The 26,679-nt window shown below is 36.8% G+C and overlaps 1 protein-coding gene across 1 annotated transcript in view; it reads right to left on the bottom strand.

The window, feature by feature from the left end:
• The window catches only part of LOC111865434 (sushi, von Willebrand factor type A, EGF and pentraxin domain-containing protein 1), a 105,235-nt gene that overhangs the window by 3,707 nt on the left and 74,849 nt on the right, over nucleotides 1-26,679 (bottom strand). Inside the window, exons 4-12 of the mRNA XM_033752250.1 lie at nucleotides 25,587-25,807; nucleotides 21,441-21,652; nucleotides 18,422-18,630; nucleotides 15,166-15,342; nucleotides 14,401-14,580; nucleotides 12,170-12,352; nucleotides 9,096-9,468; nucleotides 8,599-8,602; nucleotides 7,208-7,281 (exon numbers count right to left, since the gene is read on the bottom strand). Coding sequence (XP_033608141.1) covers nucleotides 7,208-7,281; nucleotides 8,599-8,602; nucleotides 9,096-9,468; nucleotides 12,170-12,352; nucleotides 14,401-14,580; nucleotides 15,166-15,342; nucleotides 18,422-18,630; nucleotides 21,441-21,652; nucleotides 25,587-25,807 — 1,633 coding nt within the window. The remainder of the gene's footprint in view (nucleotides 1-7,207; nucleotides 7,282-8,598; nucleotides 8,603-9,095; nucleotides 9,469-12,169; nucleotides 12,353-14,400; nucleotides 14,581-15,165; nucleotides 15,343-18,421; nucleotides 18,631-21,440; nucleotides 21,653-25,586; nucleotides 25,808-26,679) is intronic.

Below are 26,679 nucleotides of genomic sequence, written 5' to 3'. Positions count from 1 at the left end.
TTGGCACCTTATTTTCAAATACCCCCAGTCTATGTTCTTCCCTTAATATCAGAGACCAGTTTTCACACCCATACAAAACTAATGGCAAAATTAGAGTTTGCTATATTTCAGTTTTTACATTTTAGGCAACTGACAAGAATAGAAAATATTCTGAACTGATTCTAAGTTTACACTAAATTGTGCAAGTTAACAGAACTGTAATTCTGTCTAACTTTTTTTGGAATTATAAATCACAGCAGTCAATGACATAGATTCCTTGTAAAAATATATCCCTTTTGATCACTAATTCTGAGCATTCTTCCTGTCACCACTCACAGCATGGCAGTAGTGAGCAAAGGTTGAGGGCTGGCTGATGATACTGTTACATGAATGAGCATTCCATTCAAAAGTTATTGTTTACTCCAAATATGTACGGTATTTTACTTTTGATTCCTATAACCAAAATTCTGATTACAATAAGCATTTCAGTTTCATGATTTAAATCAATTTCCTGAAATATGATTATACAAAGTGGTCTGATTCTAATAACAAGTGATCACATTAAGCAGTGCCTACTGTATATGGTGATACATATTTTTAAATGCTGTCTTCATTCCATAGTATGTTAACTCCCTGTGCATGTATTACACATACTATGCTGCATATTCTATGTATACAAATTCTGGTATAAACCCAGTATTTTTTCTTGGTAAAGATTATTATATACTGTAGCATGTATGGCTAGGCAACGTCGTGAAAAACACCTTCTTGCTTAAGGATGAATATTTATAGCTCATTGCTAGGCAACAGTCAGCGAGCCAATTGACTGGCAAGACAGTTATCAAGTGACTTGTTATCTGTGTGGTCTGCGCTACACAACAATAGAACTTTCTTTTTCTGTGCATGGTCCATGCCAAGAGGATATGAGAGAACATATGAATGGGATTTGACTTCACTTGAGTTCCGAAGTTCCAAGGGAACAGCAGTATGACCAGAAGAAGAATTAGAAGACTTAGTGTGTGACATTACATGTGCTATAGTTAAGAGAGAGCTTGAGAGAGCAAGAACTAATTGTAGTTACGACTAGTGAAGATCCAATAAACCGATTCACCAATCCAAACTTGCATCTTAGTCACTGAGCCACATGACAATATGGTGCATTAAATTTTTGTGTACCAGTAATGAATAATCGATGGCCTATAAACACTAATATCGGCCACTAAATGGTTTTGCAACAGCCCAAATATTCAATGCCATATTAACTCATTAAGAGTCAAATGATAACAGTAATTAAAATAATGGGGGCTAATAAATCCAGTAGCACATACAATCTGATGAAGCCATCAATGGATTGCTGCTCATAGTCAGCTACTGGGACTGCTTAACTCTTACATGTTCATATAAATTAAATTACTGATTACAAATGTAAAACTGAAGTGTATTTCTATCACCTCAAGCCCTCATTACATTCCATGCATTATAAATTGTAAAATACATGTAATGGAAACAGAAATAAAAAATGACTGAGGTCCTGAACAAGTGGAATATGGAAACTGTTTCAGAATATTTTTCAATGTCAAAACTTTAAGTTGTGGCACTTCAAACTTTAAATCTCCTGCAGAATTAGGTATCCAGTCAGTTACAGAGTTTCATAAAATGTGACTTTTTTCAACCCTGTGAGTAAACACTGAAAATGGCAATGTAAAGAAATTATACTCCAAGCACCATGTAAGTTAGTATTGTTTCCACCTGAAAATTTAATATTATAATTTCGACATTTTTAATTCCACTCATGTAATTCATTTGCCAGTAGTTCTTCAGACATCAACATAACTGGAAGACTCATCATACACAGAAAATTACAGTTTCAGGTGGAAAACTGTAGTCAATACAGAATTTAGAATTTTCAGTTGCAGTTTCACCTACCTTTCCCAAATATGTTTTATTAAAATTTTCAAGTGAACTATTGTGAGCAAATTATGATATTACTGAAGTCAAATCTCTTGTTTCAATGCAGAAGATTCAGACAGAAATCCTGATGAAACACATTCTTTTCACAAGCTAGATGTCTGTATTCTCTCACAAATATTTTATCCATTCCCACCATGCAAAGGGCTGTAGTTGGTTAAAAAAGAAATACCTTTCCAATTTTTGTCAGATTTATGTACCTTGGGTTCTATGTTCATGCCAGATCCCACTCTATTTTTCCCCCTTCTCTGAGTTGACAAAAATGTGGCCTTTCTCAAGATTATATTTTTAAGGATTTATAAATGACAGAACATAGTCCCAGAGACAGAACACATTTAGGTACTCTAAGGGAAGAATCTTCAGCATCCAATGTTGCTGCAGATGAGTTCAGTGACTGAATGAATGCCTGGGCTAAATGATGGCCTACGATCTTAGTTACATCGAAAGTCTGTCACATGTACAGTTGTACACATTAACTTATTAATTAGTTGAAAGGGGCATTTCGAAGTTTAAATGTAACGTTGTGTTCATAAGTTGATGTTATTAAAAGTCACAATTTGTATCATACATGTAAGAGCAATATATTTGTATGATACAGTTGTTTAACTAACTCTAAATAACAGATTATATTTATTTGAAGTACAAAAAATTGTATGAATATGATGCCAGGTGCATGCAACAGTGATGCGAGGAAGTTTCTAAGGAGAAGTAAGACAGAGAAAAGAAGAATATTTTTGCCAACCTGCTGTTGGAATACTTCATCTGCAATCCATTTAATAAAGGTAGTGGGGATTTGATTTCCTGAAAAGCATCAATTGATGTGAATTAGTGAAATGTTTCTGAACAAAAAATAAGAAGGAGAAAATGAAATTTGCTGGTGGAAGAAAGAGTACCCTCATGCATACAAAAAAGACATTTCACTTGTTGGTTACTACACAGATGATTTATTTGTTAATGACATTCTAAGGATACTAAAATTTCCAGTATGTACAGAACAATTTTTCACTATAAATCAAACCTTTGTTTGTGGTGGCATGAAAGAGTAAGCACGCATGGTGTAAATCTGATTTGGTTTGGAATATTTGTGCTTCTAGTGTTGAACAAATCTAATACTGGTGCATGGATCGGTGCTGCATCAGTACCGTACCTTGTTGGACCTAGAGTGGGTTTGAGAAATAGCCGGCTGTGGTGCGGTTTCGATAGGCAGCACCACGAGAGAATTCTCGCCTTCCCACCTGCTGATCAGGGAAAGGCAGAGCCAGAAGCGTATACCAGCGTGATGGCATGGTTCGTGCAGGGGGAAGCTTGCGTTTCTTCCCACTAAAACAGCAATGGGAGGTACAGAAAATCCTGGGTTAGTGACACATTAGTGTTAGCAGGGTTAGGAATAAATTTACTAGGATAAAGAAGGCTTCATACAATGTAAAGTCATTACATTATGATGCAGGTCAGGATTGGTGGTATTGAAGATGATTCATGCTAACTCCCCCCACCAACTGGTATATATACAGAGTGTAAACTCTTGTCATTTTGCTGTATAACAGGATAAGTCAATGAAGGGTTTAACTAGCTGATTTCAGTCACCTCAGCATTGAAAACAGTAGAAAGTATACTATGAGTATATTGTACATTTCTAGCTAATATATTTACATAAGCTGTAAATACAGCATTTGTTAGAGGAAAGAAAGGAATCTGGTAACTGTCAGCTGATAATGGATGGACAGATATTGCAACATGAATTAATCACATTTCAGAAACCAGTAAGAACTGCCTGAAACTACTGTATAAAATAATTTTAGATTAAGATAAGAATATTTGTGTTGATTAGCAGATGATGATACAACTTCATGTGAAAACAGAAAAAGATTCTAAAAGGTATCTCAGAAATATGAAGGTAGTTATATAAATTATGTCATGCCAGAAAAGTGTCAGTGTACTTTTAAAACATAGCAATGTGTTGATTGGCAAGCATTATCCTCTCAATATTATTCTGTGCTGTCACATGAGTTCATTATGGTACTACATATGCCTGACATGCAAAGTCTCACTTGCTTTTGTGAAATTATGTTACAAATTCATTCTATTCAGAAGACTACAGTGTATGAACAGGAACAAAATTTAGGATGTGCCAAATTGATGTAACCAGTAGTACTGGCTGATCAAACACTCTTGGTGTTCAAGAATTATCTGAACTGACCCTAGACATATTTAAAACTTGTGTGGATTTACACAGAGCCAACAACATGACTGAGAGACTTCTTCACATTTCTGACAAAAAAAAAAGAATCCTGCACCATATTTTGAAGAGTCCATCACTGCCACCTAAGGATTTCTTTCCTCAAAAGTGTAGACATGAAGACCTGACTATCTGTCTAAATACATTTTATAAAAACCTTTAGAGGCTGTTTGACAATAATGAAACTGACCTGACAAAATGGGTCCAAATGATAAAGCTGAAGCAGCAACCAGAAGAAATCCAGACATTTAGTATCTAGCCAAGCACAAGATTTTTCCCAAAAGACTAACACAATGAAGTGAAAATAATATGAATATGTCAAGAATATCTGAAGGATAAGAAAACTGAGGGAAATTCTACAGAAATAATAACTTTCTTGAACATCAAAGAGGCTTTTAATGGATAAAGTAGTTTTGACTGCATCAAGCACTACTTTGTTGACCTGTTGCTGGTAGTGATTTTCATAAAAGTCATTGTACCTCCTCTAATTCAGTTCAATCCAATCAAATTCATCTGATCTTGGCAGCTCTGTGAGCATCATGCTGCAATAGACAATAAACTCAAGTGACTGAACCTGCTGAACAAATGACTCACATATTGCAAAGGTGTGTTAGTACCTTGTGATGTTAATATTCTTGTTCGTTTTTCTGTAAAGGATATGTTGACAGTGACTTCAAATTGATATAAATTATACACACAAGGTGTAGCTGTGATGATAGCTGTCACACATCAGATTCAACATCGCTGTTTTTTAGATTTTATCATTTTTTGTCAAAGAATTTAAAGAATCACCACTTTTTATCTGCAGCTAATAATACACATTTTTCTACTAAAGTAGCACCGAAATTTGTAGATTCTGAGTGCTAAAGATGTGAAGGAGCCCATTCAGTAACTTCCATCATATAACCAGAGTATTCACAGAATCTCATAGGCACATTTGGATTAGTAATCGTGTATACTTCTTTCTTTCTTTCCTTGCTCGTTTTTTTTATCCTTTGTTTCGAACTTCCTTTCAGTCCCTCTTCATCTTCTAATCCTGCCTAGGGCCACTATCTAAAATATTGGTTTTCAGGATTTTGTAGTCATTTCAGGAAAATTCAAGGATAGTAAGAGTCCCTCAAATAAGGTCATGGCTATGTCTATTCTTAAAAGCAAGGTTTGGTACGGAGAAAAGTACTGCTAAAAAGTGAAACATTAAAAGTATATAGATATTAATTATATTAATAAAAACTAAACCAAATAGATATCAAGACTTAGCATTCTGATAATCTTAAAAATTATGAAGAAATGCCTTAATAATATAGATAATATGTTATAACAGCCACTAATATGTAGAGACATACAACAAAACCAATAAAATCTAATGTTCATCCTCATGTAAAATTATACATAACATTCTTCTGGAAGGTCAGTTTCATTTGCAGGTGAAATTATTTGTGATCATTACTGTGGACATCAAGCAAGACGGTTCAAGCATAATAATTTAATTGTATTTGGAAGGAGATGAATTAAAATCTCAGCCAGGATTATCTTGGGAAGTGTCATGGTAGTACCTCAAATTGGGCCATGACCACTTCATTCCACGTCCTTTCCAATTCTTCATTCATTATCCTGCCATTTGACATTATATAGTAGGAGCGACTAACAGATACATTAAACAAACCATATATATATTATACAAGTAACATTACTGTGGATTCTGACTGTTAGGAAATGAGGCCATTTACAATATTTTTTGATCATGTCAAAACTCGGATTGTATATTACGGTAAATTTAAATTACAAATTGTTAAAATGAATTTATACAGATGCAGGATTTGTTTAAAAATAATCATTCACAAGAAATCATTACTTTTCTACTTTCATACAACTAAGAAGCTATATGCCATATTGTTATAAGAGTTTATATTCTTCCTTTATCTGTATCCGATACTTGCATTTTGAGCTGTATTGCTAGAATTTCTACTTCTTTGTGCAGCCTTTTTTTTCAAAATATGGAGACATTTTACGGCAAAGGAAATTACAGGATGGGTTCACATTTTAGGAACTGCTCTAATGCTTTCTCTGCCAATTGGACATTTAAATCCTACCTTTGGTTTATGATGCATCAACATATGAACAAATTTTCAATATGTGAAAATGAATTCTACTTGAAACAGTTGACAAAATTAAAGTAATATGGAACACTTTGTTACTTATTATTTTCCAAGTATCTGTAATTAAAATACTGTTCTAGAGTGCCACTAACATTCAGAAAATTACCTTACTTCTTAGTGTGATTTCACACAGAGGCCAGAGGAAAGAAGATTCAAAGGTTTCTTGAAACTCTTCTCTTATGTAAAACAGGTTGGTAGAAGACAACCACGTTTCATTATTTACATAAGATCTCTTAAGCATAATGCATTAAGAATAAGATTTAAACTGTATAACAAACAGTAAGCAAGAAAAGTTTTCAAAGAAGATGTCACATGAGAAGGAAACCAGTTTCCCTTATAGTAAATTATACATTAATTATCTGTGATAAGTGAATGTAAAGCCAGTAGGATGGAGAAACTGACCATATTATGAGTAAAAACACTGAGCCAAGTAGTAATATAATTTTAAAAAAATCACATATTTTAACTACTGGATCTGGAGAGAGAAGATTTTCTTCCATATGCAAAAATCAGTTAAAAACATAGCAGATGTACAAAAAGCTGGCTACAGTCCACACTGACACAAAAATTAGCTGCTATTAACAAATTATCAGCAACTCAAGACAGAGAATTAAGTTTTTAAATTAATTTGAATTATTTTAGTTCTGTCCACCTCATGTACCTTTACATACAAGTACATTACTAACATTTTAACCCTCAAGGATTAAACCTCCCTCCAACGATTCCTTCCTAATCATCTGATACAGTAAACAACTTTCATTAATAGAATGCAGCATACACCTGCTTTAGCTTATATTGACATATCCTATTTTAAGACATGCCAATTGGTCTATGAGCTATTATGATAATGGAAAAATTCATATTTTACCTTCGTATTAAGATGACTATGGTTGTAATGACAGCTGCCAGGAACACGAAGCCACCAAATACTCCNGAAGCAATCTGATTGGTTAGCGCGCGTGATGGTGAAAAGTGATGTGAAGAGCGAGCGTTGCAGAAATGCGTGATAATGTGGGATGTTCCCACAGATTAAATATGTGCATGCATTGGAATGAGAGAAACATGTATAAAATCTCTACATCCCTGGTATGGGAACTGAAAGTTAGCATATTGTCTTTAATAGAATGCTTGTGTGAATTAATAATCCCACAAAACTGACTAATTTAGGTCACATTAATTTTTAAAATTAGTGTGTCATGAGTTACTATGTATATCAGGGGCAGCTTTTACTTTATGGCTAGTTAGTTGTTCTACATTAATAGCAAATTTGCTTATAAAACTATTCTTTACTAATGGTTAACTGTTTTAAAGAGAAATTTGAAGTAACATGTCTTAAGATTTATTCCACTCTTATGCAAAGCAAGGCTGTCTGTTTACCCGGTGGGTATGACTAAGCCTCATCCCCAAAAAGTGTTTTATAATTCACTTTGCACCAGCCTGAGTACAACATGCATTACATAATATATTAATGTACACATGGACAGTATCCCTCAATGGGGATCAGGCTCATATGAAACCTTCTTGAAATTATATACAGAGTGTTTCATGACTTTAGGGCATAAGTGCAGGAGGTTATTTCCTAGGACTTTGTGATCAAAAAAGTTCATATAAACATGTGTCCGATTTTGGACGGTTACGGAGTTATGACCGTTTTTTCATTCCCATACACGCCCTCGTGTGAACCGCGTCTATCATCTGGCGGGTCGCTATTTTTAGCCAGCTACAGACAGAACGTTTTCGTTATCTTGACACTTGAGAGGTACCTAAGGCGTGGTGGGTTGGTATGTTCAGCCACGGCCAGTGTGGTGGCTACTGATGTTCAGAACAGTTCTCATCTTGGTGCGTCTGTAATGTTCACAATGCCATTTACATTTTCATTTGAGGAGTATGCAGATATGATTTATGTGTATGGGTTTTGTGACGGTAACTCAGTTCTTGGTGTAGCTGAATATCAGCAACAGTTTCCGAATCGTAGAATACCGAACCGGAGAGTGTTTACTGGAGTTTACCAGGCATTGCGAGATACCGGTAGACTTTCCGGTGTTCGTATTGCAGCCGAGCGTGGTGTTAATGAAGGCGTCAATGAAGAAGGCATTGTTTGTATGGCACACCACAGTCCACATACGAGTATGCAAAGAATTGCCAGCCAGGTCTACAGACTTAAGCCCACTGGATTATTGTGTGTGGGGATGGATGAAAGAACTGGTTTACAATGTGAAGTTGGCAACGTGAGATGCTTTGCTCCGTCGCATTCTGGACGATGCTGACCACATAAGAAAGAGCCAGCTGAAGCTGCTACGTGCTACCCGCGCGGTTCACAACTGAGCGGCAGCCTGTGCTGCGGCCGGCAGTGGCATTTTCGAAAATCAGCTTTAAGCACCAATAAATTCAAATTAAAGGTAATTTCACGAAGTTAACTTTACATTCATACTTTAAATGAATCATGTATTATGCTGGTTTATTATTTTGTTCCATTTATTGTCAGTAATCATTACCTTCTATTCTGAGTTTAAAACAGTCATACCGTAACCGTCCAAAATCGGACACATGTTTATATGAACTTTTTTCATCACAAAGGCTAGGAAATCACCTCCTGCAGTTATGCCCTAAAGTCATGAAACACCTTGTATAAGAACTACCAAAATTTAAATGTCCTGTTACCTAAAGTTAAATAGCCATTTATGCAAGTAATTTAATAAGAGAACTCAAACAGTAGTTTGTACAGAAGGGAGAAGGTTCTATGTGAATTGGTTCACCAACCTAAGTTGAGTCTGGCCCCTGCTTCACGTCGCTCCTCATCCACTGAATGTGCCACATTTACGTTTGGTGGGAGACCGCTCCTTACATTGACACTATCAGGAATCTCATTGTTTTGTGGATGTGAGGCTACCACAACATGAGGTACATGGGCTGATTCAGCTGGACTGCTGTCTGCTGATGGTGCTGGTCTCTTAGAAGGTTTCACCCTGACAGGACGCTCCTGATGAGGGCTCTGTGGACCTGGCCTAGCAGGTGGTAGGCTGGGTCTAGTAGGTGCAGCTGGTGGATCACGAGGCTTGGTGGATGGTGTTTGGGGTTGAGTGGGCTTGCTAGGAGAGACTGGCACTGCAGCCACTGTCTGTGTGTCTTCTGTAAGAATACAAACCAAAACAATGAAAGTAATCTGAACAATGTAGGAATAAGTAAACAACAATTCAAACTTATCTTCAATGTTTAACAATTTCGTAACAAGGCCTCGTTCTGACTAGTGCTATGTTGTTTTAGGAAGAAGTCTTCATAGTGTTGTAAAGTACTAGATGACTATTTCTTGATTAATTGTGACTCAAATGCGTAGTAAATCATAACTACTGATTATCATTTATTAACACTGTAAATAAAGGATTAAGTTTAAAGCTTTTTATATAATGTAACACATTGTTTAAAATTATTATTTTGAACTTTGTCCATTGTCTAAGTATATTAAAACCACTGCATGTCAGAAGTTGGTTAGATTTCTGTCTACAGATGAAGAGACTGAAAGAAAACCTGCTCTGTTCGAATCTACATTTGAGTTTCTCTGGTTTGGTAGCAGCTCTACTGTAGGATCCTACAGAATAGGTTTTCTTTCACATTGTGTTCACTAGAAATGGTAATAAAACCAGTTTCTGAAATGTGATTTAAAAAAAAAAATTGACAACGAACAAGTTCAAAATAGTAAATTTAATCAAATAAATGATGTTTCAAATAAGGAAATAATATAAAAAAGGGACCTAAACCGCCTAGGGATAACTGCACACCTGACACCACCATTATGACATGGCTGCTTTATTCAGTTGTGAGCTTATTCAATCTGTCTTATTCATCCCACTTATGCAGGCGGGGCATAAAACTGACCACTCACCTCCAACTAGTGCTGAGATCAAGAAAACGTGGATCTATACATCCACTCCCCCATACATCTTCGTGGTGTAGTTCTTAAGCACAGGGACGACTTTACCTTTTTACTCCTAGTAAGTACTAGGAATCTTAAAATCAACATTACTGCTGCCTCCTTATACATAACAAATTTATTTCTAGGTTTGTGATCATCACATTCTAACTGTCATACTTGCTATAACTCCTTCAAAAGACTGTTTATCCAGGAGAAGAAAAACTTAATTTACAATGCATGAAACACTTCAGATTTTATAACCTGCTGATTATATACTGTAGAAGAGAAAAAGTGTGCTTGGCATGCATGCAACCAAATCTTGTGGCGTCTTCTGTGAAGAAGGCATTTGTTAAAGTGCCATACAGAAAAGAAGCCTTTAAAGCAGTAGCACCGAGCGTTCCACTTCTGACAGAACCAATTGTAATGCGCTGGGACACATGGCTTTGTGCAGCGACTTGGTATACCGAACATTTAGAAACAGTTAGGAATGTCGTGAATACATTTGATCCCAAAAGTGCAGCATCAATTCAAATTACCCAAGATGTACTAAAAAACGCAGAACTAGAAACTAATCTTTCCTATATATCTGCTCACTTCTCTCATCTTCCATCTGCCGTTTCCTCACTGGAGGCAAGCAATAGCAATACTACTTTGTATCAGTCGTTAAACATGTTCAAAACCACTGTTTCCAAATTGAATTTGGTTCCTGGAAGAGTTGGTGAAGTAGTAAAGAAAAAAGTACACAACATTCTTTCAAAAAATCCAGGATATGAAAAAATCTGTGAAATTGAAGAAATTTTAGCCGGTAAACATACTGAACTGCCAAGTAAAAAATCACTAACAGTGAAGCAAGNTCAAATTACCCAAGATGTACTAAAAAACGCAGAACTAGAAACTAATCTTTCCTATATATCTGCTCACTTCTCTCATCTTCCATCTGCCGTTTCCTCACTGGAGGCAAGCAATAGCAATACTACTTTGTATCAGTCGTTAAACATGTTCAAAACCACTGTTTCCAAATTGAATTTGGTTCCTGGAAGAGTTGGTGAAGTAGTAAAGAAAAAAGTACACAACATTCTTTCAAAAAATCCAGGATATGAACAAATCTGTGAAATTGAAGAAATTTTAGCCGGTAAACATACTGAACTGCCAAGTAAAAAATCACTAACAGTGAAGCAAGTAGCGGCTTTTATACATGCGCCCCTAAGTTCCTGTGAGGTGGAAAAAAATTTTTCCCGCTATAAGGACAACTTACAAGACAATAGGAGGCGACTAACTATGGAAAACCTAAAACATTTAGTAACTGTGAACTGCAACAGAAGAGAAGTTGAAAGTTCAGAGAGCTAGAAGTGAGTACCATTGCTTTTTTAAATTTGCAATGAAATATGTTGGCTTTGTTCCATGATTTGTATTTAAGTATAGCTTTTTATTGCAAGTGAATCATTCAGTGATTACATAAAATGAACTTAAATATTGATTTGTTGGTCTTAAAATAATGTAAAATGAATTTTAATATTTGGCATAAATTTTTATGTGCATATTTCGGAAGTTTTTCGTGCATAAATGCATACATATTTAAGGGATTATTAAGGCATAAAAATCCGGTCCCTACTTATGACACTACTACAGAGAGTCATTAATTTTATAGTCACTACAACACATGAATATATTTTTGTTTACTTATTTATTTTGACAGTATCACTGATGTTCAGGCTGTTCATTTAATATATGATCTTAGGCAAGTTAATATGTCTTCAAAGCATTAAATGACAAGCAAAGAACAAATGCTAGTCAAGGATAATGTGATTGGTTAGTGGAGAGAAATAAAAGAAGAAGAAATATCTACCAGTACATTTTCTTATTATGAAGACTTCCATGAGTATGCGAGTTCTAATTTGAGTGAGAGTAGAGATTTCATACCTTTACATACAGGTGGATTATCATCATATTCTCCATTGGGAAGGCATTTAATCTTGTTGGGACCAATAAGTTTGTACTTCCGAGAGTTGCATGAATATTCAACCATGGTTCCCACTACTGTCAAATTGTTGCTAACAACGAATTTTCCATTTTGTATAGTAGGAGGGTCATCACATTCAATAGCTGTGTAGAATAGAAATGTTGATTAGCTTTTCCCAGATCTTAATTTCTGTTTTACTGATTTTTTCTGTGAGTCAGTTTGATGTATATGCACTGGTAAAGACCAGCAGCATATACAAAAGACAGACCCATCCTCTCATCAGGGAGGGCACCCCACAAAGATAAGACCTTAACTCTCAAACAGTAATAATTTGACTTTGACTTTGACTTGACAAGTGAAACCCCAGCATGCCTTATAATCTTGAAAACCAGCACAATACAGGATGCTGCTAACAATTTGAGGCCTGAATATGTAAAGATTTCAACAGAGACTAAACACCATAATATCAAAGATTGTGATCTGCAAAAGTCACCAATATGATAACATTTCTTTCAAATCCAACAAATTTAAGTAACATAATTTAATTAATACCATCTTCATCAAGGGAAATAAAATATGTGTTCTCAGATAAAACTTGATGCTTATTAGGTATTAACAAACTGGCACACTATTTGAATTGATCTTTTTAAAGTACTTAGACAAATTTAGTTCTGAGCATACAAGATAAATGCCTCAAAAATTATGGCAAAATCTCCATAAACTACTTTCACCATTCTATAGTTAACTATTTTTACTTTCATCTGGTCATATTTCATAGCTGTCATAATAGCTGAAGTCATCCAGTGGACAGACACCTCAACCATTAGAGCATGCCAATAGGAAAATAATATTTTTAAATGTTTTTCACCTTCTCTGCCATCTGCATATTTCTGTGTAGCACCCATAAACTACACTCTGTCTAATATATGGAATTCTTTGTGGATGAAATTATGTTAAGTAAAAGAGGTTAAAAATAGAAGAATTGGTTAATTTGACTTTTAACCTATATAACAAATAACAGGACGTTCTGGTTTATTATATAATTTTTTGGATAAATAAATAACTCAAGTTTTCATTCTACAAGAACATTAAAATTAGAAGAGTTCATTTATTTCCATAAACATATGCTTTAGTAATGTAACAGTAGCTGTAGTCTGTAACCATCTACTGGAGTTATTAACATAATAAACCAGAATATTGAAGTCTTATCATCCACCACCCTGAGAACTACAAATGTCATGGAGTAATAATATTTTCTAGTTTAGAGAGAAAAACTGAGAAATGATGCAAATAAATAAAAATAGACAACATATAACCTGGAATGTTTCATACATATTTTTAGTTACTCTTTTAACAAATTATTTCAAACGTCCATTGGAGTGCACTACAATGACCTTTCATGGAATTACTGCAGAAATTCTCAAGAGTTCAATGTACAATATGCAAAATAAACAGAAAGATAAATTGTTTAAATATTTCGGTCACTCATTTTACATACGTGCGTAATAGAACAGATACTTATCATACTTATTTGTAACATGAGGTCCCCCCCGTACCTTTCACGAGAGTCATGGATAACTGTGGAGAAAGACGCACAGCTCCTGGTATACACTCATCAGTCTGCCAATATCACACAACTTAATATAAGAATCAAATGTTACTATAATTATTTTTGAATCACACTATATTACAAATGGGTCATGTTGTAGCATAGTTGGTTGAGGCATTATACTACAAGCCGGAAGGTCACGGGTTCAGTTGCCAATGAGGTCACTGGATTTTTCAATTGACCTCATCCTTCCAGCCATACTATGATCCTTGGGTTGACCCAGGCTCCAAGAGAAATGAGTACAGGAATCTTCCTGGGGGTAAAGGGCGGCCAGCACATAAAGCTGCCAGCCTCACTGCCATCTGTGAGACGAGTGTCTAGAAAATGTGGGAGCCTCAACATCACTCAATCCTAAGGACTTCCACGACCTGTTACAATTCTTAAAGTTTTAATGAGATCCCTTTTTACATGTAAGAAAGTAATAACACTTTACAAGCAAACCAAATACGATTTCAGAAGACCTTTTACTACTTTTTGTCACTGCTACAGCTTTTAACACTTTTATTTCTTTTATTACAGGGTAAATTAGCATTTTACTGTAATTGATTATGATTATGAAGCTGGACAAGGTGGTGGTGATACCTTCACATCGAGGGGGCGGTCCGTTCCATCTCTCGTCAATGTCACACATGAGTTGTGCTCTGCCAACTAGTTCATACCCTTCGTCACATGAGTAAATGACTCGACTCAAGTAGCCAACAGTACCATTCAGCAGCTGATAGTGTCCGTTTGGTATCTCAGCAGGGAAACCACACTGGATACCTGCAATTTAAATTGCTTAAACTGAAAACATGAACAGCAATAATAACAAATAAAAGTTGTATGTGTCTAAACACTGATGCAGTGAATAAGCCAATGCCATAAGACATTAAGAAATCATGACTGGAACACACAGATAGATGCAAATCATTATGTGAGAGAAACAATACCATCTATTATCCTTTGAAAGCCACAATGCATGGCCTCATAACAATATTTAAAGTACCACAGGGGCAAGACTGCCTGAGAAGACAAAGAATAGAGTTTCCATATATTCTTTTCCATCTTCCATGCAAATTATACTAGAAGTTTTAAATTCAAAATGTTATTTTTAATTTACCCTAAATTTTTAAAAATTGAAAATTAAGTTTTGAATTTAAAACTTCTAGTATGAGTTGAATGGGAAATGGAACTGAATGCATGGATAGAATACAGTGCAACAGAGTGCTGAAATACAACATTAAATCACCAAGCAGCTGTTTGGTCTTCCATGAGTCCATGAGTCGGGCTTCTTATTACAAACACTACATGCATGAAAATATTTTGTAATTGGAGACACTTCACTGTAAAGCAACATAACTGACTTACGTTTGCAGACAGGTGGAAATTCATTATAGAAGCCAGTTGGCAAGCATGTGCGTGATGCGGGTCCCACAAGAAGGTGGCCTTCATCACATGTATAATCAATCACTGCACCAACGTTAAAATTCTTGGCCACCATTGTTGAATTTGGTGGCTGTTCAGGTTTTCCACATGCCTTTGGTTCTGAAATTAAATATAGTAACTATGATATTCAAGCAGCATTACCAGTTTTTCACCTGCCACAAATGTTTGGGTATGGGTGAGTAAAACACAAAGAAAATCAGGAAATAGCAGGCTCCTACTGCATTGTCTAAACAGAAATGCAAGGAAGGCACAAGAAAGAGAGATACAGTATCAAGCATTAGAAATGCCTAATAATATAAACGTATTTTCCCTATTAACGGCAAAAACTATGTTATAAAAATCCGACTCTCCCTATATTTCAGTCGTGCTTTCCAAAACCAATGTAAGAAACAGCTCAAATATAAAATTTTGGGATATGAGGTTCTCACAGTGGTGGTTATGAAGAGTTGCTACCTTTTGGAATATAGCACTGTGTAGTCTGCTGAAAATCAATTGATGTTTTGGGGAAAGGTGTGGTCTCTAACTTCAAGGTCGAAGAAACCACCATGAAGGCAGGTGGCAAGCAGAACCAAAGCTCTGCTTGCCACCTCCTTTAATGCTGGTTTCTTACTTGCCTTATTCGTTGACCCTGAAAATGGAGGTGACATGTTCCTCAGAAATGTCAGCTGACTTTCAGCAGACTACACAGCATTATATTCCAGAAAAAAGAACATGCAAAATTCCCTGTTCTTTTACCTTAATTGGATATGCGTAATATATCTGAGAGCTTTATCATGAGATATCACAGATGGACTGTGTTTTACTGGTGTTCCTGTGAAATATTTTTCCAGTCATACAATAACAGAAACATCAAACAAGCTGGTGTAGCAATAATGACCTAGAATTTATTTCAGAGGTGCTGATTTCAAATCTCGGCTGTCCTGACTCAGAATTTTCACGGTACTCTCAGTCTCTCCAGGAAAATCCTTTTCAATTTATTATTTACTGAACATTCTACCATTCGACACTATATAGTTTGAGATATTGATGGTGTTGTAAAATGAACACAGAAAAGGCGAGCAATGTGTGAGGTACCTTGAGAGATGCATTAACCCAATATAAGTCAGTCCAGCAAATATTCTGAGGACTCATGCAAACATATTAGTGACCCATTGAATTCTATAAAAGGCATGGAATTTCTTGAATAGCTGAGTGACTATCAGGATTCTTGTCCATGGAATTAGTGTGTTAGTAGAGCAATATATCCTTAAACTCCATAAGTTACTTATAGCAAATTATTTTAACACTGGTATCCATTGTCATTGTGTTATACTAAGTATGTACACCAACTCTAGTAGAAAGATGATCCTTCTCGCGCCTCTCCAAAATAAAATCATGGATCACGAATCTGGTACTGGGTACTGAACTCATAGTTATATTTCTGCTTCTGAGTTCATTTAGATTCATCCCTAACCTATCATAAATTTTGTGAATCTTCCCTAGCCTAACCTTTTATGAATGCATGATATGTCTTACACACATGGACATAAATGTCTTATATATGCATATATACATGTACTTATAAATACTGTCACAGCTATTATAAATACAAGTTACTTTCTTTGACACAGGAAAATTACTGCCTTCTGTGATACCAATGTTTTGGAGGAACCTACAGCCTACATCTTATGAGTATTTACATATGCAGAAACATGAATATAGAGCAGGTACACAAAATCTGATCATGCAAAGTATGTCATCCTCCATCTTCAGGGAAGAAAACTTTCCTAGACCTTTATTCAGTATCTGCACAAACATACAAACTGAATGTATGGAAGGTGATGTCTGAATGTCTGTCTACATGTTTCATTTTCAAATTGCATGACAAATTTAAAGGAAGTCTGGCAGTGGGGATACAACTGTGTAACTTGTACTGCCATTAAAAAAAATACACAATTTCAGCTACATATATCAGTAAATGAGAAAGTCTAAGGGACTGCCTACTATCTTGAAATATACTAATACCGTATTTACGCATGTATAGGCCACGTGCGTGTATAGGCCGCAGCACAATTTTCAGACAGAAATTATAGAAAAAATAATTTTCTTGGAATATTATTTCAGGAGTAGAACACCCTGTACTACTAATTATGAATATATATATTTTTTAAATGAAGTGTGATTTCGAATATTTCGAATATAAGCCGCACCCCAGTTTTCCTCTTGAATTTTTGGCAAAAAATGTGCGGCCTATACATGTGTAAATACGGTAATCTCAATGTCGTAAATTCAACCCAAAAGAGATCCTCTAAGTATAATTATTAGTAAGCATATGAGCACTGCAGTATTTACAGACTTCACTTACACCAAAAGATTTATTTTATTTGGTATGTAATTTCATACAAACCAAACTGATAGCTTACAAATACCGAAAAATGAAACCTGAATTTTTAACAAAGCCAAAGACAGAATTAACACCATCTAATGTGACTATTTAAGTTTTATGATTTGAAGACTCATCACCCTTACATGTTTCGATCCCTATGGATCATCCTCAGAGGGCATCAATACTTTTTCAGAAACTACTATTACAATAGATGTTAATTATATACACATATAATGTCTGAAATGCAAAATGTAGACAGTGTTCAACCTTTCACATTCACAGCAGCCTTCCTGGTGTTAAAACTTTTTTAAAAACTTTCTAGTTCAAGCTTAAAATTTTTTATAAACCATACAGGTTCTTGTCAATTCTCCTATCGTTATCCTTTCGCAAGACAGACAGGCAGCACAGGATCAGCCACCTCCAAGAATAACAATAGGAGAATTGACACAATCCTGTATGGTTTATAAAAAAATTTTAAGCTTGAACTAGAAAGTTTTTAAAAAAGTTTTAACACCAGGAAGGCTGCTGTGAATGTGAAAGGTTGAACACTGTCTACATTTTGCATTTCAGACATTATATGTGTATATAATTAACATCTATTGTAATAGTAGTTTCCGAAAAAGTATTGATGCCCTCTGAGGATGATCTGTAGGGATCAAAACATGTAAGGGTGGTGAGTCTTCCAATCATAAAACTTAAATAGTCACATTAGATGGTGTTATTTTTGTCTTTGTAATTGTTAATGTGACGCACCAGAATGAAACAGATAAAAAAAATGAATTTTTAACGTGATATAATGATTTATATACGCACGGTGCTGGCAAATGAAGTTGAGCTTCGCATTGCAGTTGGTATCTGACCAAAGCCAGCCTTTAGAGCCATCATAGCGGGCACAGTTCTCATTTCCACCAGGTAAGTTCCAGAAAGAAACTGTCACATCTTCCCCTCCCAACCACTTCCAGTTGTTACGGTCCTGTGGATCCCGCACAGCTCCCATCCAGTATTGGCTGTTTGAGTCACTCCTACAACATAAAGCAAACGTAATTTTGACACTCTTCTAAATTCTTGAAATTCTGTTTGGTTTAGCCATTTTGGAACTATACAATAATCACACTGAAATAGCATTCCATATGTAAATTCTCAAAGCTAAGTTGGTGATATTTTGCAGTTAATTTACATATTCTGCCAAGCAGATGTGCTATGCATTACATGGTTTGAAGCTAAAGGAATAATAAAATTGGTAACCTCATACACTGAAACACATTTGCCCATTTTTCTGCACTTCTACATCACCATTCAAAATTATGTGCTGCAGCACCTCTCATGCATGTCTACAAATTTTAGTTAACTGAAAAAATTACTGTTTTATAACTTGGTGAGTTCTTTTCTCTTTCAATGACTAAATAGATTGTGATAACATTACCACATTTCTTGCACTCAGTACCGCCAAGTTAGTTAATTACAATTGCTTTTTCTTCCTGTCATACATTCAAAGGAAAATTCTGACAATTTAAGCAGTTTGATGTGAGCTTGTGCAGAATTATTTCTTGAGATGTTAAATGTAAGTATTTATGACACCTCTAAGAATGTTATACAACACAGAGCATTAATGTTTACTTAAATACTTGATAGTAATAAATACTTTGGTGCAGAATTATTTTGCTTGTACAATGTGAGAGAGAAGGGAAATGTAATATTGTTGGTTTTATTTGTCTGTGAACCAAAAAGATTTTGTCCAAATTAAATGTGAGGAGGTAGGGGGGGAGCAAACTACCTGGAATTATGCTGGGTGTTCAAGCCCAAGTTCTCTTTGTTAAAGGTTTCTCACATCTCATTGCATCCATTATGTTGCCTGACCACAAACTTTTCTGTTTACCAGCTCCTTGTTTTGACACAATTTGAACAGTAATGGGTACAAAAATTCCTGAACTGTTATAACTAATTTTCCCAATATTGTTTTTTATTTAGTGTTTTCTCTACATTAAAGATAACCGAAACAGCAGAAATTCTAGGTCCTTCTTACATTTTTTTCTGTTCTTTCTAACAATTCTAACTTCAGTAAAAGAGATGGAAAATATTAGATAAATGCATAGTCACTNAGTGTTGAAAGCACTACTGCTGTGACTGAATATGGCTGCGGTTCAAACACAGATACTAGCACAAACAAATGCTGTGAAGGTATAAATTATGAAAGTCATGAGGAAAGCTCAGACAGACAGCAAACATATACCACCAATAGCTGATTTTCCACAAACAATTATTTCAGATGGGATAAAAGTACATCTATGATAAATATCTGAATAAGATGTGGAACATAATCAAGGGGAAAAGTTCTAGGATCATGCCAGCCAGCTAAAGCCTTCAGCAAGATTACAAATGAAAACAGTTGGTTGGGATTGGTTCATATTTGAGGAAATGACTGTACCCACATTATATGAGCTTAGTAAATGAAAGATTTATTAAAATAAAAGAATAAATACATACAGTAAGGAAACAGGTCAAATCATGAACTAAGTTACCAGAAACTGACTGTTCTTGTTGTTATCATCATCATCACTATCATTAATATTCCTGCCACTGGTTCTCTTTAATTAAGGGAGTCCATTGACTTGGTACTTCACTTATGTGATATGAGGGTTGGAACTTTAATAGTGGCAACCATTTATTTACAACTGATACAAAATAGATGCATGTTTCGAAGTTTTATTGTCCTTCAATGTAGTCACCAGCATTGTGTATAACCTGTTGTGTTGCTAGTTCGAATGGAGCGGTCTACTGCCTGAAAAATATCTGGAACAGTTCTGAAATGAATGCCATGAAGTGGTTCTTTCATCTTAGGAATCAAGGCAAAGTCACAAGGGCTTAAGTCCGGGGAGTATGGTGGATGGTACAGCACTTCCCAGCCCCATCGATCGAACAAATCAGCCACAGCTTGCCATTTCTGCATTTCCGTCAAATTGTGCGGAACCCATTGTGATGCAATTTTTCTCATGCCCAGGCGTTCCTTCAGAATGTGAACCACAGTCGTATGCGCTAATCCTGTCTCTCGGGCCAACTCACAAATCATCAAATCATATGGCATCAATCACTCTCCAGTAACGCGGAAAGAGCATACACTTCTTCTTCACTGACACTAGGACGACCTGACCGACACATGTCTGCCACATTTTGGTGTCCCTCGTTGAAGGCCTTTACACACCTTGCCACTGTTCTGTAAGGCAATGCAGATTCCCCGCAAGCCTCTTGAAGACCTTGATGACACTATCATGCTGTACGGCCTCTGGCACATTCAATCTTTATCCAACTCCGTTTTTCCTGTTTCGAGAACACCGTGACAACACTACATTAGACCGCCAGCTAACATGAGGCTCTGTTCTTCTCGTCACTGCACATGGGCATGATGTGGGAAGGGAGAGTCCATTTGCCCTGAGGTAAGGTAGGTATGTAACTAACGTGTGGTATGTTCCGTTGCATGGCATCTCCACAACAGTGTTGCCACTATTAAATTTCCAACCCTCGTATTTTAACATCATCTGATACATGTTATGTATTTAGCAGTTGTAAGTCACTCTACAATCATACCATTTTAAAGAACAGCTGTACAACAGCGTTTTCATTCAGATGCATGTGAATAATGTGCAGTCTAAAGACTCCAAGCTATCATCATTTTGTTGGCTAAAATTTATGTTGTGGTACAAACAAAACAATTGACTAGAGATGAATACATGTGGAACATTAATATTCAGATATTTAATGCTTTTTGTGCATCTCATTTTAACATATTTGCTACAGGGGACACAAATATCTGCAGACTCCACACGTGAGCACTAACCTGTGTCTGCGCCACAGTTCCCAACTGATGAAGCCTTGCAGTGCAGGATTGCTCTCGTCCACTAAAGTGCCGCCACGACTCCGACAAAAGGCAAGAGAATCTTTAAAACTGAGTGGTTGTCGGTTGTAGAAAATGTAGCATTTACCATTGTATGTTGCTGTACTGCCTGGTGGCTGATCCCGAAACTGAGGGCAGCGTTCAATTGGCAATGCCTGCAATGTTAGTCATTGATAGCAGTTATGAATGTAGCCTCTTTGAACATTAATACAGCATATCTGTAGCACATAACCTACAAGTCATCAATAAATAGCTACTTATGATAAAAATTAATCATATCATCACATGTGATACAGGCTACTGTCTTCAGTTTACACTTTTGCCATGAATGTCTCTGTGTCATACCAACATTTGATGACTGCTTATGTTTACCAATGTTGTGATGGAGCCTTATTTGGGACAGTTTAGTTCAGGGATGATGTGTCATTGTTTCAGAATATTTTCAGGTAGCAACTCTTGGAGTAATGACTGTCAGTGAGTGGATGGTAAGCATGTAACTAAAGTTTTCAGATGGTTATACACTTTAAGTTGCATACAGTTAAAAATAACTACATAATTCCATCCACATATAATGTCTTCGTTAGATAAACGGCAAATGGACACTTGATGCCAGGACCCTATTTATCTTCCTATGAATGAACAAATGTCTTGAGACATGAAACCACACAATATTGACAAGGATCTGAGATTTTCACAATGATAAAAATTCACATTGTTGTCTTCTGGATTGTAAAGAAATATATGTAGTATTGTAGGTGGTTACCAGTGTTCTCAGCAACTTGCTGTCTGATCTTCAGAACAGAGCAAGTCATGGTCTTTCATCTTTCTTGACATATTTCATATTTATACTATATTATTCAAGATCTGTGAGATAGTTTCATTACTTTTCATTAAAACGAAATTTCATTCTAAGAAGAAAATGTTGAAACCCACTGGAGTTTACTGTAAAAATTTAACTCTGTGTGTGTATGTGTGTGTGCGTGCGTTGTGGCACGTACACCCATTGCTAGTTGACACCATGAAACAAGCACCTATACAACAGCCATGGCTAGGTAGCAGCTTGGCCAACAGACAAAAACGCAGCAATTCCATGGCAACAAGAGTTTACAAGAATAATAGGAAGAGGTGTTTTCTACATGGTCTGTGTTGAGATGTTATAAGCAGGACAAGTTAGGAACACAAATATAAAACTAGAGCCCTCAATAATTTATATTTACCTGCAGTTAACCTAACAAAATACAGTAAAGGTGCGTATATATCAGGTATTAAAGTTTTTAATCATTTTCCTCAAACAATAAAAATGTTGGCTGCTGATGAGAGAAGTTTTAAAACTGCACTGAAGAAGTTTTTGTATTATCGTTCTTTTTAGTCCATGAATGAATATTATCAACATAATTGGTCATAAGTGTGTAAATTTGTAATGTATTTAATTCAGTTAATAAGGTAATTTAAATAAAATTGTATTAATTCAAGTTCTATAGTAATTTGTTTGTAAATTATGTTTATTGATTAAAATGTTATTAAATTTTTAACTTTATATTATTATTTATGTTAATCAATTAATGTAAGTGATTTTGATTATGTGACTTGTGTAATTTTTATATGTATCTTGATATATCTATTTTGAAAGGGGCCATTTCCACATCCTAGGTTCATTACCTGTATGGATATATGGAAAATTAAGGAAATGAATGAATGAATGAATGAAACTAGGGACAGAGTCAGTCAATGGAGTAACTGAGTCAGTCAGAGGACTGCTGCAGTCCAGTTGTTGTGAGCTGTTGTTGCGAGAAGCTGGTAGCAGAGGGCAGGGATAATTCTGAAACCCAGACAAAGGGGAATATCCGCCATTGAAACTGCTACCAAGCAACGACTAGTGAAGAGTGTAACAGACTGAGAACACTAGTTTGTGTGTGACAGTGATTTTTAAAGTGTAGTCACTAGCTGCATCAAAGATTCTAATACATCCGATCATAAGAAGAAGGCTTAAGAGGCAGTGGCTGTCCGACCTACCACAACCCACAGATGATTAAGATTAAAACCATCACAATTCCTCTACAGGGCCTGCCAGAGTATAATCGGTGGATGACTTCTCTAATCAAGACACCTACTTAGAACAAATTTACTTATTACTCCATATTATCGACAGTAGTTTGTAATGTAATGTGGAGACAGAACAAATGATGAAACGCCGACTGGCTGAAACAAGAATCAACCATGAAGAAGAGAAAACTAACCTTGAGTAAATGCTTGTCAAGACGGAAACTAACCAAGAAAGGATGGAAGTCAGGCAGATGTCAATCTAGGAGAAACACAGGATGAGCGGCCTTGAAGAGGGAGAAGCAGGAGCAGTTGGAGAGTAATCACCTAGAGGACCGAGCCATGGAGAAGGAAGGCGAGACCGATCACAGGCGTCACAAGCAGAGCCCTTGGAAAATAAGAAATGAGTGTATGCCAATAGGCTATACAGAACAAATAGCCTTAAGGAGGGAGAAATGTGGCATGTAGACCCGTTGCTAGGCAACAACTGCGAAATATGCTACTATACAACAACTGCTGCTATGTAATAGATCTGCAAACAATGACCGTTTCTAGGCAACGGCTGGGTAGAGATCACATGGGCACCACACCAGACACGAAAGCAACAACCGCACAGCAACAGAGGAACGGTGTTTTCTGAGCAGTCCTTGCCGAGATGTTATAAGTCCCAGATGGGGCTCGACACCAAGACTTACTGAGTGACTGACCGTCAGTCGCACTGCGACTTTGACTTTGAGAGGATTTAGTTAGTTAGTTAGTTAGCTGGAGGGCTGCTGCTGTACAGTAGTTGTGAGCTGTTGCTGTTAGAAACCGGGGGACAGTTCGAGAACCCAGAAAAAGTGGAATGTCCGCCATTGGAAGCCATTGCCAGAAGACTGGTGAAGACACAGCAGGCTGAGAAGACTTAACTGTGTGTTCTAGTGAAGTGTAAAGTGTGTGAATTAGTGAAACGGCTGTAATTACTTGTAGTCATATAACTGTAAGAGTTCAATAAATAAAATTACCAATCCAAACNGTCATCAAGGCAACTACGAGGGTTGGAACTTTAATACTGGCAACACTGCTGTAGAGACGCCATGCAACGGTACCACATAATGTCGCTTATACCACACGTTAGTTACATACCTACCTTACCTCAGGGCAAATGGACTCTCCCTTCCCACATCACGCGCATGCGCGGTGACGAGAAGAACAGAGCCTCATGTTAGCTGGCGGTCTAATGTAGTGTTGTCACGGTGTTTTCGAAACAGGAACAACGGAGTTTGATAAAGACTGAATGTGCCAGAGGCCGTACAGCACGACAGTGTCATCTGGGTCTTCAAAAGGCTTGCGGGGAATCTGCATTGCCTTACAGAACAGTGGCAAGGTGGCTAAAAGCCTTCAACGAAGGACGCCAAAATGCGGCAGACACTCGTCGGCCACGTTGCCCTAGTGTCAGTGAAGAAGTGTATGCTCTTTCCGCGTTACTGGAGAGTGATTGACGCCATACGATTCGTGAGCTGGCCCGAGAGACAGGATTAGCGCATATGACTGTGCTTCACATTCTGAAGGAACGCTTGGGCATGAGAGAAATTGCATCACGATGGGTTCCGCATGATTTGACGGAAATGCAGAAATGGCAAACTGTGGCTCATTTGTTCGAGCGATGGGGCTGGGAAGTGCTGTACCATCCACCATACTCCCCGGACTTAAGCCCTTGTGACTTTGACTTGACTCCTAAGATGAAAGAACCACTTCATGGCATTCGTTTCAGAACTGTTCCAGATATTTTTCAGGCAGTAGACCGCTCCATTCGAACTATCAAGACAACAGCCGCTGCTAAAGGTATCCTACGACTTCCACATCGCTGGCAACAGGTTGCACACAATGCTGGTGACTACATTGAAGGACAATAAAACTTCGAAACATGCATCTATTTTGTATCAGTTGTAAATAAATAGTTGCCACTATTAAAGTTCCAAGTTGTATATACACACTTAGTGCTCAGCTTAGCAGTACTGAAAACACTGCACTGAAATCTTGAAGAATTTCACCTTCACATTTTAATACCTGGTCAGTATATACGAAAGCTTCACAGATGGAGAGTTGACTGAGGTTGGCTCCCTCCAAATGAACGCTGACGAAGGCTCCTGGCATTGGTGGATTGCAGGGCAAGAACAGAGGTTTCCCTTCTTCCAGCTGACCAGTGAAACGATTACAGATGGGGTTGGTGCCCAGGTCAGGTCGATTATTGCCTACTCGCACCATTACTGTTGCTGGAATATTCCTCCCTGTGAAGCATTCCATATCATTGTTCTTATGGTGTAATCTACATCTATATCTAGGCAAAAATAATTGAAATATATCAAGATGTCTGTCTGAAACATATACATTTTGACTTCATCCAGCAATGTTTTACAGCTATCACAACAGTTAACGTGAACGGAAAGGGCAGATATCCTACAGCCACCAAACTGTGCCAATGGGTTTTATGCGTTTCCCTCCAGGGTGCCTTAAAAGTCCTGCGAGTTGAACAGGAAGAATTTTTGCATCTGTCATGGATATAATAATTTGTTCCGCTCAACTAGCATGAATTTAAAGTTACGTGAAAAGGAATGGCCAAAAGGGAATAAACATATACGAAAGCACACTTTGTCTTCTCTAAGCGCTTACGTCAGTTCCAACTGTATCTGGCAGGCGCATGCGCGGAAACGAATTATTCAGTTACCAAACTAACGAATTCAAGGGAGCAGAGTCTTTCTGCAGAAGCTCAAATATTTCAGACACTCTGCATATTTTATGGAACCCAAACAGCTGTTACCGTGATCACAACAGCCCGCCACTGATACCTATCCTGAACCCGATGAACTCAGTCCACACCGTCACACACTATTTCAAGATCCATCTTAATATTATCTTCTCATCTACGTTTATGCCTTCCAAGGGGTCTCCACCATTCAGGCATTCAAAACAAAATTCTGTACGCATTTCCCATTTCTCCTATGCATTTTACATGCCAAGCACTGAAATGTCTTGTTTAGGAATGTGGCAGAGTTGCCAAAAGTGTTGTTTTCTCTGCCAGCCATATCGCTACCAGTCTCTCCTTCAAGTGCTGCCAAGGGTGCCATGCGGTGAAATGTTGCGGTCAGCACAGACCAGCCGC

This window comes from Cryptotermes secundus, unplaced genomic scaffold (assembly GCF_002891405.2).
Source record: "Cryptotermes secundus unplaced genomic scaffold, Csec_1.0 scaffold2380, whole genome shotgun sequence".
NCBI classification, from domain to species: domain Eukaryota; kingdom Metazoa; phylum Arthropoda; class Insecta; order Blattodea; family Kalotermitidae; genus Cryptotermes; species Cryptotermes secundus.
The sequence above is the reverse complement of the archived record's forward strand: the minus strand, read 5'-3'. Positions and strand labels throughout refer to the sequence as shown.